This window comes from Tachypleus tridentatus, chromosome 10 (genome assembly GCF_004210375.1).
Source record: "Tachypleus tridentatus isolate NWPU-2018 chromosome 10, ASM421037v1, whole genome shotgun sequence".
In the NCBI taxonomy this organism is placed as follows: domain Eukaryota; kingdom Metazoa; phylum Arthropoda; class Merostomata; order Xiphosura; family Limulidae; genus Tachypleus; species Tachypleus tridentatus.
Genome location: NC_134834.1, coordinates 194,143,116 through 194,167,163, shown reverse-complemented (window position 1 = coordinate 194,167,163; position 24,048 = coordinate 194,143,116). Strand labels below are relative to the sequence as shown.

The following is a 24,048-nucleotide window of genomic DNA, read 5'->3' as shown; positions in this document are numbered from 1 at the left end:
TGACGATGACCGAAGAAGGTCGAAACGTTGTTCGCTTCTCTACATAGTTTTCTCTATCCATACTAGCCGTTTTATATAAACTATCATTTTAATTTTTATTTTCTGTTATTACAGCAATGTGTTTTAAAGTATTTATTTTAATAACAGTGTGTTATTAAATTTCACTTCGAATTACGAAGACATGACTATAAGATACATCTTCTATGAATAGTGGTTTTAAAACAATGTTATTTTTTCCAGTTATATAAACGGCATACTTTCAGGAAAGAACGTTATGAAGTTTTGTTGCTGACAGTATTTTTTAGCGGTAAGTTCAGTAAAGGTATGAAGTTGTTGTTACTGACAGTATTTTTAAAGGTAAGTTCAGTAAAGGAATGAAGTTTCTGTTGCTGACAGTATTTTTATAGGTAAGTTCAATAAAGTTATGAAGTTTTTGTTGCTGACAGTATATTTAGCGGTAAATTCAGTAAAGTTATGCAGTTTTTGTAGATGACAGTATTTTTAGCGGTAAGTTCAATAAAGATATGAAGTTGTTGTTTACTGAAAGTATATAGAGCTTGGTAAGTTCAATAAAAAGGTATGAAGTTGTTGTTACTGACAGTATATTTAGCGGTAAGTTCAATAAAGATAAATGAAATTGTTGTTACTGACAGTATATTTGTTAGGTAAGTTCAATAAAGATATGAAGTTTTTGTTGCTGACAGTATTTTTTAAAGGTAAGTTCAATAAAGGTATGAAGTTGTTGTTACTGACAGTATATTTGCTTGCGGTAAGTTCAATAAAGATATGAAGTTTTTTGTTGCTGACAGTATTTTTAAAGGTAAGTTCAATAAAGGTATGAAGTTGTTGTTACTGACAGTATATTTAGCGGTAAGTTCAATAAAGGTATGAAGTTGTTGTTGCTGATAGTATTTTAACTGTAAGTTCAATAAAGATATGAAGTTGTTGTTACTGACAGTATATTTAGCGGTAAGTTCAATAAAGATATGAAGTTTTTGTTGCTGATAGTATTTTAACTGTAAGTTCAATAAACATCAGGGCTTTTGACTTTGTTTGCCTAGAGTGGTAAAAAGCAAAGGTATATATATCAGAAAAATATCGTATACTTTGAAATAACAGACTGCGGTTGAAAGCTTAAAAACAAATTTATTTCTTAGATGAAATGTAGATAACATCGCTCTTCGAAATTCTAAAACGTTCTTTAAACGTTTGGTTGTTTTTACCGCAATTGGATTATTTGTACTCTGTCCACCTGGGAGTGGGAAAATCCCAGGCATTATTTTTTGTAAGTATACAGACTCAATGCAGACTCACTGGAGGGCTTTAAATGTTCAGACAACTGCAACACTTCGCAACAGTTTTGATTTTTGTGTTCTATAACTTTATAAAAAACGCATTTTTTCTCTGTAAAGTACGTATGAAATAGTCCAAAGATTTTATTTTTTACCTTCGCACTTACAACTATTCTGTGCGGATAAGTTCCAGGGGCGTAGATTTTTTACACCCGATGAGGGAGGGGATGATTTTTGCAACCAGTTATGTGGACTGTTCAATTTGCAAATTGGTAATCTCTGATTACATGAACCTAAAAGCTGTAAACATGCAGTCACAGAGTAATCTTGTTACCACGATACTTGCATGTATACTTAGGCTTACTGACTGATACTTACGAACTGTCGCTTAGATCAAAAAGTTTAGAAGCAAGCTTATATTAAAGATGTACATTTCGGCTACTGGAAAAGCCTACATCTAGGCCTAATTATGTAATTCGATTGGTAAGAACACGAGAATCACAAGAACAAACACACAATTTGTAGGCCCGTGATGCAATAAAACGATTCAACAGATGGGATGATTGTATGCACCATACCCCCCACCTAAAATGAAGGGGGATGTTTCCCCAATTCCCCCAGGATCTACGCCCCTGCAGATAACACTCAATTTATCCTTTTTTTTTTTTTTTTTCAAGTGGGTTTAGGATCGTGTGTAGCTAAGTAGTAAGAGTTAAAGAGTCCCGTGACTATAAATTTGAGGGGTCATGGCTCGCAGCTCGTTATCACAAAAATGTGGTTCGCGTTTTGGAATTGTACATTCATATTTAACAGCTTTAGCAAAAAGAAAAAAAAATTCCAACAGAAACAACAGCAAAAGAACCACAAATGTTGTCGGAAGTATGTAACTTGTGCTTTACACGGAAACTGGTTTATAACCTACGATAGTGCTTTACTGTATAACCTTCTTTACTCCCCATTAAGGCATACACGACCTGTTATTTAGTGTAACCTCTGTTTCCTGTAACCAGCAGAACAGCCATATCTAGAGCGAAAGACAAACAAACAAAAACAACGCACATAATATTTGTATAACTGAAACATGCAACGAAAATATTTCAAGGTTGCAGTAAAAAAAGATAAAAACAGTCAAAACAATGGTTATGGTATTGAATATCTAATCATACTTGTTATTTATCTTCCTTTCCATTCCGGTTCAAGGTTATTTTCTTCTCTACTGCTTTTAAACTTTCCTTAATACTTTTAGCTATATTTGTTTAAAAGTGAGTTTCTGAAAACAATAACCAAGATGTATATATAAAAAAATAACAATAACACAGAGTTGATGTTTTTACTCTCAGTTGAACAACTCATCATAATATGAAATATTAAGATAGGTTTGTTTTATTAAACTCAAGACTATAGTTTCTTTGTTAAAAACATTAAATTTCAACTGATTAAATATTTAATCTGTAGAGTTTACTCTTATTATGTTTCTGATTTTTACTTGGTATTTTTAAATACGGGTATAGAATTTGTGGAATATTTTACTCGAAATTATAATTACTAATTAGAATGTTAAAACTTTCATTCACTATGCATGATTTTTACAATTGTTTGGGTTTATTAAATTTGTTAAGCTTACACACACATAGCCAATTTTTAACTTTTAAATTTAATTCAATGCCTTCAGGTTGGTCACGCCAGAGACGCAAAACAGTATGGTTCATCTTCAGGACAGAGTCAAGTTCCACTTCTTAGCTTTGTTGGTGCTACCTCCTCCAACAGACAAGGTCAAAATACACGAAGTGGATTTGTTTCAGGACCACAGCACATCTCTCCAGTCAGACCAGTGAATCAAAATTCATATTCTAATTTTAATCCTCTCCCAGCCGCCCAAAACATTCTACCAGAGTCTGAGCTGTTACCATTGGCCCCTGCAGGACAAATGCCACAAATTATCAACATTGACGTCCAGTGTCAGAAGGAAACAATGGCCATCAGGATTGAGTTCAGTAGTCCATTCAACGGAGTTATTTATTCTAAAGGATATTACAGGTAAAATGCTCATTACTTTCTGAAGTGGTTTTATAACAAATATTTCGCATAAGCCAAATTTTGTTGTCATTAACACTCCTACGAAAAGTGGGGCCTAATAGGCCCCAGAGCAACTTGGAAGGTTATTAATATTAGCCTAATATTAATTATTATTAATATTATTAAGGTTATTTATTAGCCTAATATTAATAACCTTTCAAGTTGCTCTGAAAATTTCGTAATGTTTAATCTTTTGCCCCATTATACTGAACATGCTCAATCGTTCAGCCGTGGGGGCGTTGTAATGTAAATGTCATTCCCTTATTCGTTAGTAAAATGAATGTCCAAAGAGTTGGCAGTAGATGGTATTTGCTAGTTGCTTTCTCTCTAGTCTGTCACTGCTAAATTATGAACAACTTGAAACAAATAGCTCGCGTATAGCTTTGCACGAGATATGAACCAAACTTTTGCCAGTAAGTAATATAACATTTAAATTAAAAGTAAATTATTGAACTAGAAATACACACAAGGAAGGCAATTAAATAAACTAACTTAATAATTAATTAAACACCTTAATTTTAGTATAAGTTAATTACTATTATTCAATGTTGAAGAGTAATCATTACAATTAAAAAGATATATCATATACAGTAAACCAGTGAAGATAGCTTGAAATATAATAATTGTAATGATACAGTGACTTTTCTCCAGCTTTTATTTAATATTAATTAGCTCTAATTTCTAATATAATAATCATTATAAAATGGTAAAAGTATTTAGCAAGGTTAAATTGTAGTTAGATTGTAGAGACCTCTACTGTATACACTAAAGAATAAATTAAATATTTACCGAAAACAGAACGGTATGGTTGTTTATTTATTTATCTAGGCTGTGCTCACCACAGGTATCGAAATCCTGTTTTTTAGTATTATAAGTTGTGAGACTTACTACTGTATCATTAAGGGTAAAAACAGATGGAATTTATTTTTAAATTCCAACATATCTTTTTTCCGCGTACCGAGCGTCAACCCTCTAGCTACAAATCGTAGTTTTTTAAAAATATTTCAACTAGTCACATATCATATTCTCTATTGCCCTGGGCGTATTCTAAGGTCATCCCTAACAGGATCCCAATTTACGCCGTATCAAGGTTAGTGTGAGCGCTGCGTCCGCAAACAATGCCGACCCGTAAGGGGTGTGAGTTTGCATCTTTAAACACAAGGGCGCAGAGTTTCTTTCTCACACAGAGCGCCGTTAACAATTGATACAGCCTTGTGCCGATCGTTTTAATGATGTTGTTAAATGACAAACCGAAAACATTTTAACCAAAAGAATGAACTTTTTTGTTACCGAAATTACGGAATTTGTTAAATATTTGAATTATAGGCCACAAACAAGAATGGAAAACTTAATATTCATGCACGATTCGAATTTAGGCTCTATTCCATTTCTCATGTAAAGAATAATAAAAGAAAAATATGCTCCGTCACTCTTATTCTGTTCATAACTAAATCATTAGTAATGCCAAATCTATATAGCTTCTTTTAAATTTCGCGCAAATCTACACGAGGGTTATCTGCGCTCATCATCCCTAAAGACTAGGGCGAAGTAGCTAGTCATCATCAGCCACCACACACTCTTGGACTACTCTGTTACCAATGAAGAGTGCGGTTGACCATGTTTAATAACACATAATAACGTATCCACGATTGAAAGGGTATATTTTTTAGGATGGGGATTCGAATCCGCGACCCTCACATTGCAAATCCAGCGCTCTAACCACCTGACTATATCTCAACATATAGGTAATGATGAATCTTCTCAACTGTTTAGACTAATTATAAGTTATAACCAAGTGAAACAGTTAAAATATTCACAATGATGAACTATACGTGTGTTGACATGTCACTTAGTAGAGTTGGAAACATGCATAACTATAAGAGTAAATAATAAAATGTTCGACTTCTTGTTACTTAATACTTCTACATCCAATGCGACTAAACGGGAAAAATATTGTTCTAATAATTCATCTTTTTTTCTCTTTTAAATAGTAATACGAATTGTATTTATGTGGTGCCGAACAATGGAAGATCCGTTTACGAATTCACCATTTACCTTGATCGTTGTGGTACCCAATTTGTAGATCAATTCAATCAAGGTGGTCAGGCTTATTTAGAGAACACTATAATAATCCAAAATGAGCCTGGTTTTCAAGAAGTATGGGATACTGCACGACACATTCGTTGTCTCTGGACAGGTCAGTTCGAGAAGACTGTGACGTCCAGTATTAACATAGACATGCTGGATATAATCTCTATAACCTACAGCGGAGATTCTGTAGACAGTTATATGGATATCCAAGTTGGACGAGGGCCATTTGCTGTTCCTGTCACAGGATTGGTCAGAATTGGCGATACTTTAACAGCAGTTATCTATGTACAAGGCACTGACAATTTTGACATTCACGTGAAGGAATGTATTGCACATTCTGGAGATGTCAGTAAGGGCATCCAACTTACTGATGTACGAGGATGTGTAATAAAGAAGAAGTTGATGGGCCCATGGCAGAAAACAAGACAGACAGGGAACACTGGGGCAAGCATCATTGCTTACTCTTTTTTCCAAGCCTTCAAATTTCCTGACACAATGGAAGTGTTCCTGGAATGCAACATTGAAATATGCAAGTTCCAATGTCAAGATTTCTGTACAGAATTCCCACAAGCTCGGTCAGGACGAAAGAAGAGAGATACTCGTGGTGGAGTAAAGGTGATAAAGAAGACAAAGACGGCATCCTCAGGCTTCACGACACCGTTGAACCAATCCGCTTGTTGCGTGGAATCGAGTTGTGGCTCCAGAAGATATTATATTTTCTGAAAGTGGTAACGGTACAGTATCACTGACCACAGGATCTAACCTTCGAGATGGTGACATCTGCATGTCCACCCCTAGCTTTGTCACATCACTTGTTGTTACCATTCTTATACTTCTCGCCTCTTCCACGATAACCGCTGTTCTTTGTATCCGTATTCGTAACATTCCGTCCCATCATACATCGACGTTCCATTCCTACTCTCAACGTGACCTGCTAAACAGTCTTGGTAAACCTTGACTTTTGTAACGGCTGTTCACATATTTTGTATCAGCCTTAAAAAAAAAAAAAAAGAGTATTAAATGTGCATTTATGGTGTTCTTCTAAAAAAGTCGAAGAACATTGTTTATCCGTTTGTTATAGTTAGTTTGCTAACTTTCTGAACATTTTTGTAAATACAGTAACAGTTACAATATTCAAAAGTAAAAATTCGCTACGACACTGTTTACTCAGCTCTTCGTAAAATATAATTCCATATTATTATTTTTGGCGTTCAAACAAAATTTTAAAGCTTGTAATGTTTTAATATGCGAGTTGTAAAAAATTATATATTTTCATGTTGCTAGTCGTTGAGAAGGAAAAAGATCGTACAAAAAATTTGTAACGTTTGCGAAAAGGAATAACAAATATTAAAAGCTGTTTCTATCGCATGTTATTTTCATGTTTATTTCAAAATTTTAATGTTTCATATAATGTACTAAACACTCCTAACAACGAACTTTAAATGTTCTATTAGAAGATCGTAATAATGTGTAAAGCGCACTCTTAGATGGTTTAATTTCACATCAGAACAACCATAAGACGTTTGTTTAAGAAATTTACTTTACCTAGAACTGAACCCAACTAAATTTCTTATTATTAGTCAAACTTGTATTGTTTTACGTCATCAACTACACGCTCAAAAACAGTGATTTAAAATGTTGTTTTACACGTTGTACCGTGTGCTCCAAAGATGGTACGTTTAAAGTGCTTTTCTGGAGACCCAGTGCATGTCTCGAGTAGTATTTTGGGCGTGTTCTATAGCTCAGGGTTGATATTTATAAATTCGTATGTCAGAACTAATTCAGATGTTTCCATGCTCCTAAGCATTAGTGTATAAGGTGCTGGTTAAGGTGTTTTATGGTATATTCCTCAGACAATCAACCACAACAACCAATAAATGTGGTTTTAGATGCTCACGTGTATGCTTCAAAGCTATAATGCTACAATGACGTTTAATATATAATATTGCATATTCATATATGATAATACAAGGAACTCCACACTTCAACATGCCAGAAGACTAATTATGAGTGAACACAAGAAATGGCTCCAACACCATACAATAATGACGTGCATTTCTAACAATGTGAAACAAATTTCTTATGTTGAATGTTTATACGATGCCATGTGCAGTAGTTTCACACACATTGCGTTTAACATATTCTAATATTAACATATAGCAAAGGGTAGTGCTAATATAGCAATGTAATAACTGTGTAAAGTTGTAAATAAAATGATTCATACAAAGGACTTTTGCAAATATATACTGGAAGTTATGCTTATCAGCAAGAATAAAAACATTAAATATTTCATAAGGATTACGTTCAGTTTCTGTAAGACTTATCAATACAAGGTAAATATCAGGGGATCACTTATAGATATCCTGATATATTTTTCAGGTTATTGAATAAGTTGAATCTACATAAAACTTTTAGCATTTTACCTTAATAACGATTTACAGTATTTTTATTCAACAAGTAATTTTATTATTATAGTCCCATCTGTAGACGCATAGAAATGTAGCCATTGAAATCAGTGACTGTAACACTTTAAACCACGAACATAAGTTTTTTGTTTTTTTTTAATTTTGCACAAAGCTACATGAGGGCTATCAGTGCTAGTCGTCCCTAAATTAGCAGTGTGAGACTAGAGGGAAGGCAGCTAGTCATCACCACCCACTGCCAACTCTTGGGCTGCTCTTTTACCAAGGAATAGTGGGATTGACCGTAACATTATAATGCCCCCCCAGCTGAAAAGGGTGAGCATGTTTGGTGCGACCACGATTCGAACCCGCGACCCTCAGGTTACGAGTCGAATGCCTTAACTCACCTGGCCATTCTTGGCCAGGAACACAAGTGAAGGATTTTTAGTGCTGCAACTATTCATAAATGATGATATAAATATACTTCATGATCTACTGTCAGAAATAATAATACAGGCCTGTGAAAACTACGTAAGTTGATCAAAAATGATAAACATTGTACATTTATAGAAAGAAAGGGTAAACTTATTTTACCTGGAACTTAATGTCTAGATAAGTTATTAATATCGAAATAGAATGGTTATATTTTGTTCTACCATTCTTAATCACTATTATTTTCTCTACCCTGGTATATACTTATTACTAATGAGGATATAACTGAATGTAAAGAAAAAAAAATCTTAATTCCATTTCACTTATTAACTTCAATGAACCCTCACACTAACATGAATATTATGAACATGATGTGATGTATATATAGTCACAATATGGCATCCTAACTACATAATGCCACAATTATCTTTTCCAACGGAGGTATATTTTAGTACCTGAAATCCCCCCCCCCTTTTTTTTTTTAAATCACTTACATAAATGCAACTTAGCTAAAATAGAAAAATTCAATTGTAATGGTAGTCTTGTGTTGGTAAACCTCTATAAAATTAACAAGTATGTGTCTTCTGGTTTGATAGAAATTAATAAAAACCTAAAAACCCAAGCACTTTGAACAGGTGGACCTTTTAAAAGCATTCAGGTTATAGGGTTTTATTCATTTCTACCAAGACTTCTTGAACCCATGTGATTTTCTAATATCATGAATGTCTTCTGGTTTAAAATATTGAAATACTAATTGTAGACTTGTGTATTTTACATCAAAGAACTAAGTATGATAAAAATCAAAATCTATGCACCTAACAATTTCCATATCATCATAAAAAACATCAATTACAAAAAATTGATAACAAGTAAGAAGTCTTATATGTGTCCATCTGATTGAGGTCACAAAGTGAATCAGACACTGAAGTTATCACTATATTCATTATCAAATGTATTTGTTAAATTCTCTTGTTAAATCACAGGTCATCAGAAAGAGAACAGAATTATCTGAATTTATGTTTGTTTGGTTTGAATTTTGTGCAAAGCTACATGAGGGCTATCTGTGCTAGTTGTCCCTAATTTAGCAGCATAAAACTAGAGGGAATGCAGCTAGCCATCACCACCCACTGCCAACCCTTGGGCTACTCTTAATAATGAATAGTGGAACTGACCGTTACAGTATGACGTCCCCACAGCTGAAAAGGTGTGTTTGGTATGACAGGGATTTGAACCCGTGACCCTTAGATTACAAGTCGAGTGCCTTAACCACTACTCCATGCCAGGCCCTGAATTTATGTCAGAATTTGTTTTGCTCACAAAAAAGTTAATACGATTCTCATAAAATTGAAAATGAAGTAATACAATGCTTAACATATTCTTAGTATTTCCACTGTAGGTACCTATAATTGTGAAGTAAATGTGATTCATCATTTTGTAATCAAAATCAAATTATATTTGCTGTAAGTTGTTAGGATCTGCAACATACTTGATTACCTCTGAACTACAGCATGATGACAATCTTGAAACATGGGCATGATGGAACAGTTACAAATCACAAAACTTCACTTCATTACACAATTAGTATTAAAACAATGACATTTTCAACTAATTTTGATTTTGACCATCATTCAAGGGAATATTCTCCATTTAATCGTTTTAGTTTTTTTCAAAATATTTACTAAATCCTCACCAGCAACGTAAGTGAGAAGAATCACACTCTTACTAAATATGTTTTAAAATATTTTTGAGATGTCAAAATTAATCACATTGGATTGTCTTCAGAACCAACCAGATGTAACTACACACTATTGTCCAACCCCACAATTTTCATTGTAACATTTTTCTGCCAAGGACGGAAAGCCAATTACAGCTCCTCCAACATCTTGAAACTTTCTAAATATTCTCAATCATATATGTAAACAGATTTCAGCTTCGAAGACAAACTTCAAGCAGTTTAAAATCACAAAAACTTGTGGTTGAATGTAGTTGTTGTGAGTACACTTTCCTAAGCCATCTTTCTCACTAAAATAACCACTGATTTTCATGAGTAGTTAGAAGAATTTGTAAGCAGTGCCAATAGATATCTCCAGCTTCCATGCAATGTTTTTCTCCTTTTTCATTGAAAGATTTCTCTGAAGATCAGACCATTGCTCAGACTGGTATGTGATGTGGTTTGAGACTCTGTTACTGTCCTATCTTTGTTGAAACATCAGAAATTCATTACAATTAAATGATATAAACTTGTTAAATGTGTCACATGTGGCAGCATATTTTACACCTGCAAATATATCCTAATGAATTAATCTACATATGCAAATATTTCTTTTTATCTGTGATCAACTCTTTGCATTTTATCTTGTACAAGCTCTGGTGACAGTTTTTTTAATCTATGTATATCAGGCACAGGGTTTTTGTGATATTACAATTCTGAAATTGTGAATTACTGAACAGCTTTCTTATTAAAATTATCATTCCTAATAATATTATATTAAAATATTCAGTAAATGCAAAATATCCGTGTTCTTTAAAATAAAGAGATGTGAATACTGAATGCTCTTGTTGAAAGTAAAATATCTTAAACAGTTATTAATTACAAATGGTTGATAAAAATAGTATCTACTCTTTGAAGAATTTCAAGAGATATTTTGCACTAAAGAAAATATTCCAATTTGTTTTTTATTCATTAAATATAATGTTCTAAGTTATTGTGTATTTTCTAGCATTGTAATTTATTCTCATTAAAATGAGTAAATCTGTTATTTTTGTTTGAAATAAAAGTAATGAAAGAAACAATATATTTACTACATTTATATGTCCTGTGTCTAACTATCTTCCTCTATTCATAAAAAGATATCTTAGTGAGAGGGCAATTCTTCTGGCTTCCCATAGGTTTTCTCCCATAGTTCTATATATTCCTTCTTCCTTTGCTCTCTTCTGGCAAAATATTCAGGATACTGTGCTTTCTCAAGTGGATGCCAGTAATCCAAGACCTAAATAATAAACAGAAAATTGTAAACAAAACTTTGTATTCTTAATTAGTTCACTGACTGCAATCAAATACGAATTAAAACACCTGAAAGCATTAGATAAATGTAAGTAAAATATAATTACAGTAATACGTAAAATATAACTTTAGTACTTTCAATATATTCTGTCTTTTTCATTCATATTATCATGAAAATTTATTTATTATTCACCCATAACTATCATAACTTTATTTTCTACTTACCTGTATAACTGAAAACTCCTGATGTTAACCAAAGTACAGTCACAAGGTAAATGAACAAATGTATTCACTGTAACATTTTTCAAATTCATTTTTATGATTTTATTAACTGTGTGTGACAAAATCTCATCTTACACACCCACAAAGAAAGATTGTTCAGATAACTAGATTTGTTAAGATATCATTAAAAATCAAAGATATAAATTTTAGTACAGTGTGCAATGCTGAAAGGGATACAGCATTAACAAGACTGTTTTTCTCATGCAATATTTTTTAACACTAACAGCTTCAAAAACTAAAATACATAAATCAAGAACAGAGTGAAAATTATCTATAAAATAGAATATTATCAGCACATCCTAGAATTTAAATATGTAAGTATTATAGTATTATGCAAGGTTTTCTAATATGTATATACCAAAGAGAAAGTTGAATAACATTTACTATTTAAGATAACAATAAAATAGAAAATATCTTCTGAAGGCTTATTCAATATAACTAATAAACATGCCTTCTATCATTAGCTATAATTAAAGTAATTCTGAAAACACATTTTCCAAAAGAGTTGTAGAGATGGATATGACAGCATCATGGATACTAAGTTATAGTTCCTCGGGATCTCTTAGCATGTTACGGTGCTTTTGTTTTAAAAAATTTCCAAAGATAACAGTCAAGAGTTTAAACCAGGAGAAGTCTTCAAAACTTGTCATTATACTCAAAAACACGCTCACTTTTGAAGTTTGAAATAAAACACATTCACAAATAATAATCATAAATATAAGCAATAAGTATGATAATTAATTTAAATGAAACTTACAAGCTTTCAGAAGATATTTTGTTTTGAATTTTGTTGTCTCATACAATTAAACATTTACAACTTTCTTTTTGGTATACTGATTTTATAACAGCCTGTACGTTTCCAGGCCGGGAAGAAATAAAATAATGCTCAGAACCATTTACAGACTTGAAAATAGCTTGGTCTTTCCTAGAAGATATTCATTTAAAGTGAAAGTTTCTTATTATGGGTTTTTTAATACTACATCTATTGGGAGGACACACACAAAGTACTTACCCAGTCAGGGGACCCAACTACTCTTTCATAAGCTACTCCTCCAGGACTACAAGGAACTGAAAATAATAATAACTAGTAATATATCTTTATACATGTATAATTATTTATTTAGACCTAAAATGATTTTAAACCATATCTTTACTAAACTGTCACACCACTAGATTAATTTTATTTTTTCTGTTGATTACTTTTCTAATGTGCTTGATTCAGAAAACTGTAATGAAATTTTGACTACTTGGAACCATGAAAAATCTGCAAAATGTACCCTAATCTAACCTTCAATACTGAATTTAAAATGTAGGCACCAATGGGAAATTTATACACAGTACTGTGCAACAGTATTAGTACAAGAGAATATTTTTTCATTCTTTTAATTTTATGGGGCTAATTCTTCCATGCTCTTAAAGAATGCCACTTTCAACACTATGGTAATGCTTCACTGATCCCTGTTGACAACTGAATGAGCCAGGATAAGAATATTTATCATTCTTTAGAATTCCCATATACTTGTGCTAAGGGCAGGTTATAAGGGTTCTACTTGAATAAACATACTGACCATGTTTAGGGTCTGAAATAACTGCCATGGTACACCATGCAGTGTCTTAACTATATCAAAAGAAGTAAGCAAGGAGCTAGCATATGATACTAGTATATGTTAGAAAAAATGGATTTAATGGTACTCCACAAATAAACCTTGATAAAGATAGTGTTTAATAACTATATATTAAGTTATATTTTTGTGCCATGACCAAAAAATCATAGAGAATTGTTGTCAGTACAGCTCAGAGTTCAAATAAAAACCTTTATATAATGCTGGTTGGACTATCCAAGAAATTACTGCACACTTCAAATGCCACCCAAACACTGTCAAGTACACCCTAGATTATGACGTTGAGACATGATTTGAAAATATGAAAGGAAGAGGTAGAACACTTAAACTCAATAATATTGATGTAAAGTATCTCATTTATTTTGGTACAGAGGAAGACTGCCATTGATCTCAAGCATGAGATAAATGACCAGGTACCAAATGACAGAAAAGTGTTCAGACCTACAGTATCAAAAAAGCACAACTAGAATGGAATATCTGATCATATAGCAATAAAAAAAAACACCTTTATTCCAATCTCCAAATATTGTCAAGAGACAGAAATTTGCCAACAAGCACAAAACCTGTGTTGTTGACAATTAGAAAAGGGTGATGTGGATGATTGGCAGAATACAGATGAAAGATACCTCAATGCATAGTACCTGACATGAAGTTTGGTGGAGGTAGTGTAATGGTTTGAAGGTGCTTTTCAGCTAAGAGTACAGGAAATACTTGCAAGATAGATAGAATAATAGATCTGTACAAGTACCATCAGATGCTGACTGATCCATCATGATATGCCTAGTTGTTTGTGTATTATTGATAAAAGCTCTTACTACTAAGATGACCCTAAACACTCATCCAACCCATGCATAAATTACTTAGCTATGAAAGAAGCTGTTAGTCATTAAAATGATGGAATGGCCCCTACAGAGCCCCAATTTCAACCCATTTGAGTGAATCTGAGATTTGATACGTCAAAATTTTACAAATCAAAAGTTACTTGTAAAGAAACTTTATGGGAGTTTGTTAGAAACATTTGAAGTAAAATCCTAAAGTGTTCTTTAATTAAATATGTTGCAACAAAGCCTGAAAGACTGTCTGCAGTTGTTAATGCAAAAGAGGGACACACAAAATATTAACTGTTTACTGAACCCAAACACTTTCACTGAGTTTCTGTTGTACTAAATATAAAGATTAATAAAATTTTGATGTTTGTTCTGACACTTGCATAATACGGTACAAACATAAATTAGTCTACTTCTACAGATAAAATGATTAGCAGCTGTTTCAGAAGTAACTTTCAAGAACAAAGTAAGTTAAAGCTTTGTAAACAATGGAGTTTGAAAACCAATGTATTTAAAACCAAAGCTATGGTAGCCATAAAAGATTTTATAACCCTTTCATGATGGGTCAAAGATCATGTCATACCATTTGATGACTTGAATTCAAAATTTTAACTACTATTTTATAAATTTTGTCAATAAGTTTAGAATCAACTTGTAGATTATAATTCAAACTTTAATATTATATACAAGTTAATTTGTTAATTTAAAATAAATGTTAACAGAACCTACCTAAATGTAGATTTTAGTGAGTCATGTGGTATGTTGAATGCAGCACTGGTTAGAATAAGATGCTTGTGATGCCAAAATACAAACCTCAACTTTTTATTTTGATGAGATATAGCTTATGTACTGAAATAAATGCAGTAGACCCGCTCACCTCTTTTCAATTATTTGAAACAGTCTCTTATATTCTCTTACTACAATATATGACATGTGAATAACCAATCGACAGCTCAGAGTGTACCCCTAGTGGTTTTCCAAGTCATTTTAATCTGTGAAAAGGCCACCACATTCTTTCAATCTAAGATTTCAAGAAGGTAAATTGTGCCTTTAGTTTGCTCAAAGTTTCACACTTTTTAAAACCTAAATACAGCTTAGTTATTTATGATTTTTTGGGGCTATTCACCTCTTTTCAATTATTTGAAACAGTCTCTTATATTCTCTTACTACAATATATGACATGTGAATAACCAATCGACAGCTCAGAGTGTACCCCTAGTGGTTTTCCAAGTCATTTTAATCTGTGAAAAGGCCACCACATTCTTTCAATCTAAGATTTCAAGAAGGTAAATTGTGCCTTTAGTTTGCTCAAAGTTTCACACTTTTTAAAACCTAAATACAGCTTAGTTATTTATGATTTTTTGGGGCTATTCAACTGTATATGTAAAACCTAACAAAAATTGTTTGATATCCTCCACATGTGATATTTTAAAAAGCTTAGCAACCTATGTCCAGCAGCAACTGAGTTCAAAGATCGTAGCTACAAGAGAACTGTTTGCTTTACTTCTTTTTTACTGTTCTATATTTTAAGAAAAATAAATATAATAACTAAGTTATAAATAGTAATAATCTCACTCTCTCTCTATATATATATATTAGATATATATTATTAGATAGAATAACATGAGTGTACATGCACCACTTCAATGAAAGTTATGTAATGTTTTAGCTAGGCAAGACTAAGGTCAGTATGATAACAATAAATATATAACATTATGAGCCTTAAACTACTTAGACTAAACATTTGTATTAGTGTGTTCTAACATGTAGCCATTCGAGCACAAAAAAACAATTTATATTTACTTCCTAATTTTTTTATGATGGTTACGAGGTTAGTTAGTTGACAGACCCCACATACAGTATAGAAACAATATAAAGTCTTACCGAATATAAACATTTAAAATCTATTTCAGAAGTTTTAGAGATAACACAAATAATACTGAAGATTTTTGGGATGAAGAACAGTTTGTTTTATTTGTAACACAAAATCATTTCACACTTGGGCTAGTAACCAAACAAACTTGATATTTTCACAAACAAATCTTTAGTAAAAATATTTCATATAAAATCTGTTTTTTGTGCACAGAAAACTTGTAATCTTTACTAAAAGTGTGCTAAATTTTGTGAAAGTCCACATATTGTATCAAAATACTTAAAGTGTGCAAATGTGTGTATGAACTTGTGTATAATATACTGAGACCGCCGTGAAAGGATTGATGTCTTTATTCTGCTTAATTACTTGGTATTCTATCATGCTAATCATTATGTTATAGAAAACCTAAAACTGTTTCTGTAATATTATTTTAAGGAGAATGTTTTACTGTATGATAAAGTGCCCTGAATTCAGACATAATTAACTTGCATATTTTTAAAAGCCATGTACAACAGAAATACTATACTTTAATATACACCAATGACAGAAGATTAATAAAAAAATGTACATTATGGAATGAAGTTGAGAATAATTACACATATTAATTTGTTTTATTACAAATATCACGTTTTTTTTGTGCACTACTGCATTCACGTGATGTTTGTTGGTTAAATGTTCAGTGGATAAATGTATTACTTTGAACGTATGCTTATTTAACTGAACACCTCTACTGAAACCATATAATGATCATTATTATACTCATAAATGAGAGTTAATTTAAAAGGATATTTTTTAGTTATGATTGTTACTTGTGAGTATATAAAGCACTAAAGATCTTATGTCTAGGTAGTGGCTCAGGTACGTAATACTTCATTACTGAGTATTCAATGAGAAATGCAAAACATATCTTTTGGAAACAGTATTTGGCAAAAGGCCCACTTATACTACTTACACTTAGTAACCTAGACCACAATACAGATTTTTAAAAATATTATCTTAATAAATATTTATAAAAATTTTAGTTTCTACTGTTTCTAGAAGATGGAAACATGAATACAAATCAAAGACAGTAAAACTAGGAATAGCAGCTGTTTATAAGCTATTTGCTGACTATTTTGACTAGCAGATAAACAAATTGAGTGCTTTCAAAAATAAACATTGAAAATAAAACAAATCCATTTATAATACAGATACAAGAATCAAAGACAGAGTAATTACAACCAAAAAGTCAATTTATTATTAATACATTATTACAGAAAATTAAAACATGTTTACAGTACATTAGTATTTTGTACTTGCTTTACAATTTCAAAACAGAGTCTAAAGTAACTTACATTTCAAAGGTTGATAATGAGACTTATGAAATAATTCATCTTCTCCTTGCTCAATAAGCTGCTTAGCGATCCTCATGTCAGTAATGTTCCGATTTTCTTCAAAACGTTGTCTCAGTAATACTGCATTAAACCGAAAATGTGGCCTGAAAAAAATTCAACAAAGTTAATTTACCTGTCTGTAACAAATATTTTGGTATTTTAAAAATATACTGAGGATACATGTTTGATACAGTACATAGCATGCTACAATATATTTAATTTTTTTCTCTAGCTTCCACCAGTGTTTGGTAGGAAAGATTTCTTTACAGACAGGCCTAAACTACATATAACATTTTGATCTATTTGTGACCCTGATTGTTTAATAATTTCAGAAGGGCTTTAAAAATAAAACTATTGGGCAGTTCTTTCAATAACATTTCTTCAATTCAGGTGAAAGAAAGGCATTTAAAATATGACGTGATGATTAAGACATTAGCAACAAATAAGTACATCTGAATGAAACAGTACATAATTATAAACAATGTGGGAAGTAATATATCAAGAAAACAAACCCTAAAGGTTTCATTAAAGACTGTTCAAATTAAATTTATTTAGCAGAACAGACAAGACTACAATACAGGGTGGTAATTTCTCTGTTATAAGATAAATACAAATAGTTTTAATGTCACAGAATGGAAAAAAAAGAGCTTTTCAGTTGGATGAAAGCTATGTATGGCAATATTTTAGTCAACACTTTAGATATTACTGGTATAACAAACTTAGTGAAACAGAGATAATGGCACACATGAACTGCTATGACAAAATTAATTTAAACAGATGAATAAGGAGTTAAACAATATTTTATCAATGCATATATTTATAATGTAAGAAATCCTTTTAAAATATTCCTGTTGAAGAGAGTTATTTTGGATAAAGAGAGAGAGATAAAACTTGTGTGTCTGATGATTTTTACCTTAGAATTGTACTAAAAGTTACTGAAGATTTTAACACACATTCTTGAACACTTATTAGAACCTAGAGATATTTCAATGAAAGTAAATAGCCTATACAATGTACCTGGAAGAGAGAACTAAACAGCTTTACTCATTAAATTTCATTTGTAAGTACATACAGTAATAACACTCCAAAGGACAGGAAGTCAAGTACACACAATTAATTTATCACATAACCATTAAAATTACAAACCAAAACTGAATGGTGATTTTAATTTGTATCCCTAATAAACCAATTGTTGAATAATGTTATTTGTTCAAGAACAAGTAAAGAGAAGGATCTCAAAAGCTTAAATTTATGTCACCTGATACATACCATATACTCCAATAATTATAATTAAGTTAAGCAGTTTAAAACATCTGAATAATAATAATTACATGTATATTTTTATATTCTAGGAAAATCCACTACAGTTCAAGGTTAAGTTTTTCTTTATAACTTAACATTTTACAGCAGATGTAATTGTAAGAGGTCTTCTAAACATTTTTTTTGCAGCAAATGTATGCCACTTTCAGAAAACATTTGACTTAGTTTAGGACATAGCTTAGATTATAGTAGCATGTATACACAGCTTTATCACTTGCTTGGGTACATGGCCCAGATTACAGCAGCATATGCACACACCTTTCTCACTTGTTTTGGTACATGGCTTAGATTACAACAGCATATGCACACACCTTTCTCACTTGTTTTGGTACATGGCTTAGATTACAACAGCATATGCACACACCTTTCTCACTTGTTTTGGTACATGGCTTAGATTACAACAGCATATGCACACACCTTTCTCACTTGTTTTGGTACATGGCTTAGATTACAACAGCATATGCACACACCTTTCTCATTTGTTTTGGTACATGGCTTAGATTACAACAGCATATGCACACACCTTTCTCACTTGTTTTGGTACATGGCTTAGATTACAACAGCATATGCACACACCTTTCTCACTTGTTTTGGTACATGGCTTAGATTACAACAGCATATGCACACACCTTTCTCACTTGTTTTGGTACATGGCTTAGATTACAACAGCATATGCACACACCTTTCTCACTTGTTTTGGTACATGGCTTAGATTACAACAGCATATGCACACACCTTTCTCACTTGTTTTGGTACATGGCCCAGATTACAACAGCATATGCACACACCTTTCTCACTTGTTTTGGTACATGGCCCAGATTACAACAGCATATGCACACACCTTTCTCACTTGTTTTGATACATGGCTCAGTTCATAGCACATCTCGACTTATCTAAAATCTTTAGATAAGCTTCAATACAAAAGTGCATCTAAAACTTTTATTGTAATATGTCATAAAATTGTTTTGAGGAAGAAACTAGAATTAAATGAACTGTAATTATTTAAGATCAGAAGAATGTTACTAATGTGGTTTCTCAAAGGTCTGGTTTATTTCATTAACGCTTTGGTAGTAAGTTATGCAAACCGAATCAAATCAGTAATGCTAGCACTAAATGTTTCAATGATAAAGACTGGGGCAGTTTTTTAGATGAGTAATAATTTTTAAAACTTGTTTTAAAATCATAGCGTTTTGTTTTAAAAAAAACAAAAATTCAGGAATAACTCTTTTTCAAGTGACAAAAGATGTGTTGCAAATTAGTTTGTTTTTTTTTTCACTAAAATGATAAAGTTTTTAGTTGTTACTGTAGCTTTCAGTTTAATGATAATGATGTTGAATAATCTTGGAAGCTGGTCAGTTTCTTTAGAATACAGAACCTAACAGTAATATCTTAAAATCTTGAAGTAGTTTAATAGTATGATGCAGATACTTGGGGCCTTACGTGTTTTATACACAAGTTTGTTGATATTAGAGAAATTACTAAATGGAAAATTGCTGATCTGATTCCTATTTCTATAAGGATAAAGTATGAGAGGATCTGAGAAACAAGGATAAGCCTATTTGGTAGCAAGGATTTATCAGCTTCTGTCAAAAGTACTTTAGAAAATTAGCATTTAGTGAACAATTTTTAGCATGGTTTTATAGAAGAGCTTTTTTAATTCACCAATGTGTTAGTTTTTTAATACATTTTATCCTTTAATTTTGAAAAAGATATCTTAATTTATGATATTTGCTTTGACTTTCAGGTCAAGGTACATCATGAGAAATTCTTCAGTAAGTTGGATACCTCTGGAATTGGTTGAAAAGTTAAATGGATTTGGGAACTATGTTTAAGTGTATAATGCATGGGGTCTCATCCAATAGACTGACCCTGCATTAGAAAAGTAATGTTGACCATGTACAGTGTTGCAATTTTTAGTCAAAAGTACAAGTCCATTGTGCTGAGAAAACAGAAATGTTATTAAAGTTTTGACATTCATGATATATTTATAAAATGACAAAGTCAGTCTGATTCAGGCTCTTGATATGTCAAAGTGAAGGATGATGTTTATGTAAAGAATAAAAATACTTCTGTTAATTATACAGTTTTCAAATTGTTTTTGCATAACCTCTACAGTCACCTTGGAACATATTTAAAGTTTTTTAGTATCCATACGTACTGAATCTGGCATTTTCTCTACACCAGAGTGACCTGCTGCAAGATAGAATTGTAGGAAAACTTTTGATAACAAATACTAAATGCATAACAATGTATTAAATGGCACTCTATGTTGTCAGGTCCTGCACACTTTGACTCAAACCAATATACCTCTGGTTAAAATAAATCAAAATGTGATAATAAAAAGGTATTTTTCACACTGAGGTAATGACACTTATGTGGTTCATCATAGAATTGTTACTAAACCTGTTATTCATTATTCATGTTAATTACTTGGAATAAATTTTCAGTAGTAGTAGTAACTTCAAGTTTGCTAACAACAATACTAATCTGGAAAGAGCCAACTATATAGAAAATATTTCTCTTATGCAAAAGGACCTAAATAATCATAATGAATAGTCTGTTTTGAGTATGTTTTGAAAACATTTAAGGGCAATAAGGGACCTACTGGTTAATCTAGGCTGTTCTATCCATAAAGCAAAACCATTAACAAATACAACAATCTCAGAGCCAGCTATCATTCAAATATTTATAAACCTTGGACTTGCAACTTTCATCATGTTCCATAGGTTATGATGTGAGATATGTAATCTAAAAATTTAGTGTTTCTTGTGTAAAAAAAGCAAAACAATAGTATTATGTTAAAATCTAAGGAGGATTTAGAAATTTTGATGATAAAAACCTAATGCATTTTGGTGAGTACTTAGCTGTATTTAAAAAAACAAATACAACTATTGATCTTAATTTTATACATTTTGAAAGGAAACTTTTTTCTAACATTGTACAAAATTCTGTTAGGACTATACTGAAGTGATGGGAAGTATTTGTCCTCTAAATGCAGTATAGTAAGGATATAAAACGTACATAGAATTGGTTTCACTTATTTGTTCACACACTACCTAAACTTTTTTTCAGCAGACCACAAAGGGATCTATGAAGTTATAAGCTGCTTCATTTCTCTAACCATATATACATTCACACACAGATCACTTGATAGGAGTCCATGAACAGAAACTGAAAACCATTGGTAAAGAGTGATTCCTGGTATATATCATTTTTAGATTGGATTTATTATGGAATGCTTTAATTGAAGCATTAAAAACTACTGAGTAGGATAGTTTATATACAGGGTCAGTGGTAAAAACATTGGAAATACAAATTTAAATATTTGAAGTTTGGAAATCGATATGCAAACTTATTCCTAACATTTTCATTTTCAGTTAGTTTTTAAACTTATGGAATAGCTTACTATATGATTTTCCCTGTACAATTAGTTTGATTTTTTTAAAATTCTGTTAAACAGATACAAGGTTTTGATGGACTATTTTTAAGATTGTTTACAAATTTAAAATGCACTAGAAACTTTTTAATAAACTTTTATTATTAATTTTTTGAATAAGGACTGATCTCAATAAGCTGAAAGATCCTCTTTACCTTTTCTGTGATATGACAGGGTAGATTCAGTTTTAGTTGGGAAAATGAGTGGTCACTTTCAGAATGAATATTCTTGATGTATTAAATGACCTTCTCTCACCTTGTTTTATCTCAACATGTTTTCTTATCCTTATGACACAATGAAATGCACAGGTCAACTGTGTTTGTGTATATATATTTTGAATCTATTTTAGACTTGATATACAGCCAAATATCTTTTCAAAGAATTGTTTCTTTCAGAAACCTAAATAAGTCATCAAGTTTATTGTATATTACAAAAATTGTTGTTGTAAGTTACAAATTACTTATTTACATTTTAATACTTTATCATTGCACTCAAAATTTCACATCAGATTTTGTATCACATATATCAGATTTTATTACAGAGTTTTGCAAATTTTTTATCCTTGCATTTTCTCAGAATAGACAATATTAATTGTTTTCATATCTGGTGCCAAGATGAAAAGTTGTTGCTATCACCAACCCTGAAGTAAACAACATATAGTTGGCACTGAGAAAATCAGCAGACTTGCACGTTGAGACCAACAACCTTAGTAGAACACTAATTACAACTATAAATGTAATTACCTTTCGTGTATATACGATTCCAGATTTCTCAGAGCCCTTTTGTATAAGCTACAAACCTTTACAGTATGACTTACAAGTCTTGTTTCGAGGTACGACATCTTAGACCAATTTTAACTTCTCAAATTTTATCCTGAGCTCACCTTCAACATTTATAAGCCTAATAGATAGCGCTAATGTCGAATGGAAACAATAATATTACCCTAATAACAAGTATATTAATTTTTCAAATTACGACATTGATTACAAATGACAGAATATTAAAAAAATATTGAGTTCTTAAATATTAGTTGATATTCTTTAGCATAAAATTTATATAATATTATATTTTTCAAAAATACTATTACATTATCGTGTTTGAAAAACGAAATATATAATTTTAGACTCGCCATTGTAACAACGTGAAGGTCAGGTAGTTAAGGCACTCGACTCCGTCATCCAAGGGCCATGGGTTCGAATACCTGCAGCACCAAACCAAACATGCACGCTTTTTCAGCCGTGGGTGCGTTATAAGTGACAATCAATCCCACTATTTGTGGTAAAAGAGTAGCCTAAGAATTGGCGGAGGGTGGTAATGATTAGGTGCCTTTCCTATAGTCTTATACTGCTAAATTAAGGACGGCTAGAGGATATAGCCCTCGTGTAGCTTAGCGTGAAATTCAAAACTAATCAAATAAACTGAGTTGCAGTAGAACCTATTCAAACATCGGAAACAGACACAGGACCGCTATAATATTTATACATTTAAATATATTTTAAATAAACTTCGTAACTTCAGAATAAACCTGTGCTGATATTAATTTTCAGTCCTTGTCCCATCCCCAGTGGCACAACAGTGGCGAGCACAGAGAGCAAATTGTGTAGCTTTGTGTTTGATTACAAAAGAAAAAAAAGTTTTAAAAATAGAATGTTGACTGTTTTGGCGTATTTGTAGTTTTCGAATAACGAATTAGGGCATGCAACTCGCAATCTGTCAGTCATGGGCTCAAATCCCTATCATACGAAATGCGTTCGTACTTTCAACCGTAAGGGCGTTATAATGGTTAGAAAAATCGACTATTCATTGGTAGAAAAGTAGCTAAAGAGTGGATGGTTGATGAATAGTTACCTTCTCTCCAGTCTTTCACTGCTAAGTTTGGAGCAGCTAGTGCAAGTGAACACAATGGAAACTTTAGTTTGAGAATCACTTCATTCTTGCCCCCATCTTATAAATATGACTGAAACTGAGGATGATTTTGACAGAAACAAAATTAGTAAAAACTATTACGATTCATGCAT

General features: G+C 31.8%; 2 protein-coding genes across 2 annotated transcripts; one reads left to right on the top strand and one right to left on the bottom strand.

Annotated features, from left to right (window-relative positions):
* The first annotated feature begins 1,133 nt into the window (after positions 1–1,133).
* Positions 1,134–6,182, top strand: LOC143228619 (cuticlin-4-like). The gene is made up of 2 exons (XM_076459844.1): positions 1,134–3,329; positions 5,360–6,182. The coding sequence occupies exons 1-2, from the start codon at positions 3,220–3,222 to the stop codon at positions 6,180–6,182; spliced, it is 933 nt and encodes a 310-aa protein (XP_076315959.1). The 5' UTR covers positions 1,134–3,219.
* Positions 6,183–9,723: 3,541 nt separating this feature from the next.
* Positions 9,724–22,950, bottom strand: LOC143227883 (NADH dehydrogenase [ubiquinone] 1 beta subcomplex subunit 9-like). The gene is made up of 4 exons (XM_076459236.1): positions 22,774–22,950; positions 17,236–17,378; positions 12,592–12,647; positions 9,724–11,283 (listed from the first exon to the last, which is right to left on the bottom strand). The coding sequence occupies exons 1-4, from the start codon at positions 22,869–22,871 to the stop codon at positions 11,149–11,151; spliced, it is 432 nt and encodes a 143-aa protein (XP_076315351.1). The 5' UTR covers positions 22,872–22,950; the 3' UTR covers positions 9,724–11,148.
* Between the last annotated feature and the right edge of the window lie 1,098 nt (positions 22,951–24,048).

Coding starts and splice junctions, on each gene's coding strand:
- LOC143228619 (XM_076459844.1), top strand. CDS start 3,220: ATGCCACAAATTATCAACATTGACGTCCAGTGTCAGAAGGAAACAATG. Junction 3,330..5,359: donor TATTCTAAAGGATATTACAG/GTAAAATGCTCA, acceptor TCTTTTAAATAG/TAATACGAATTGTATTTATG.
- LOC143227883 (XM_076459236.1), bottom strand. CDS start 22,871: ATGTCGTACCTCGAAACAAGACTTGTAAGTCATACTGTAAAGGTTTGT. Junction 17,379..22,773: donor GAATCGTATATACACGAAAG/GTAATTACATTT, acceptor AATTTTTTTCAG/GCCACATTTTCGGTTTAATG. Junction 12,648..17,235: donor TCATTATCAACCTTTGAAAT/GTAAGTTACTTT, acceptor TATTATTTTCAG/TTCCTTGTAGTCCTGGAGGA.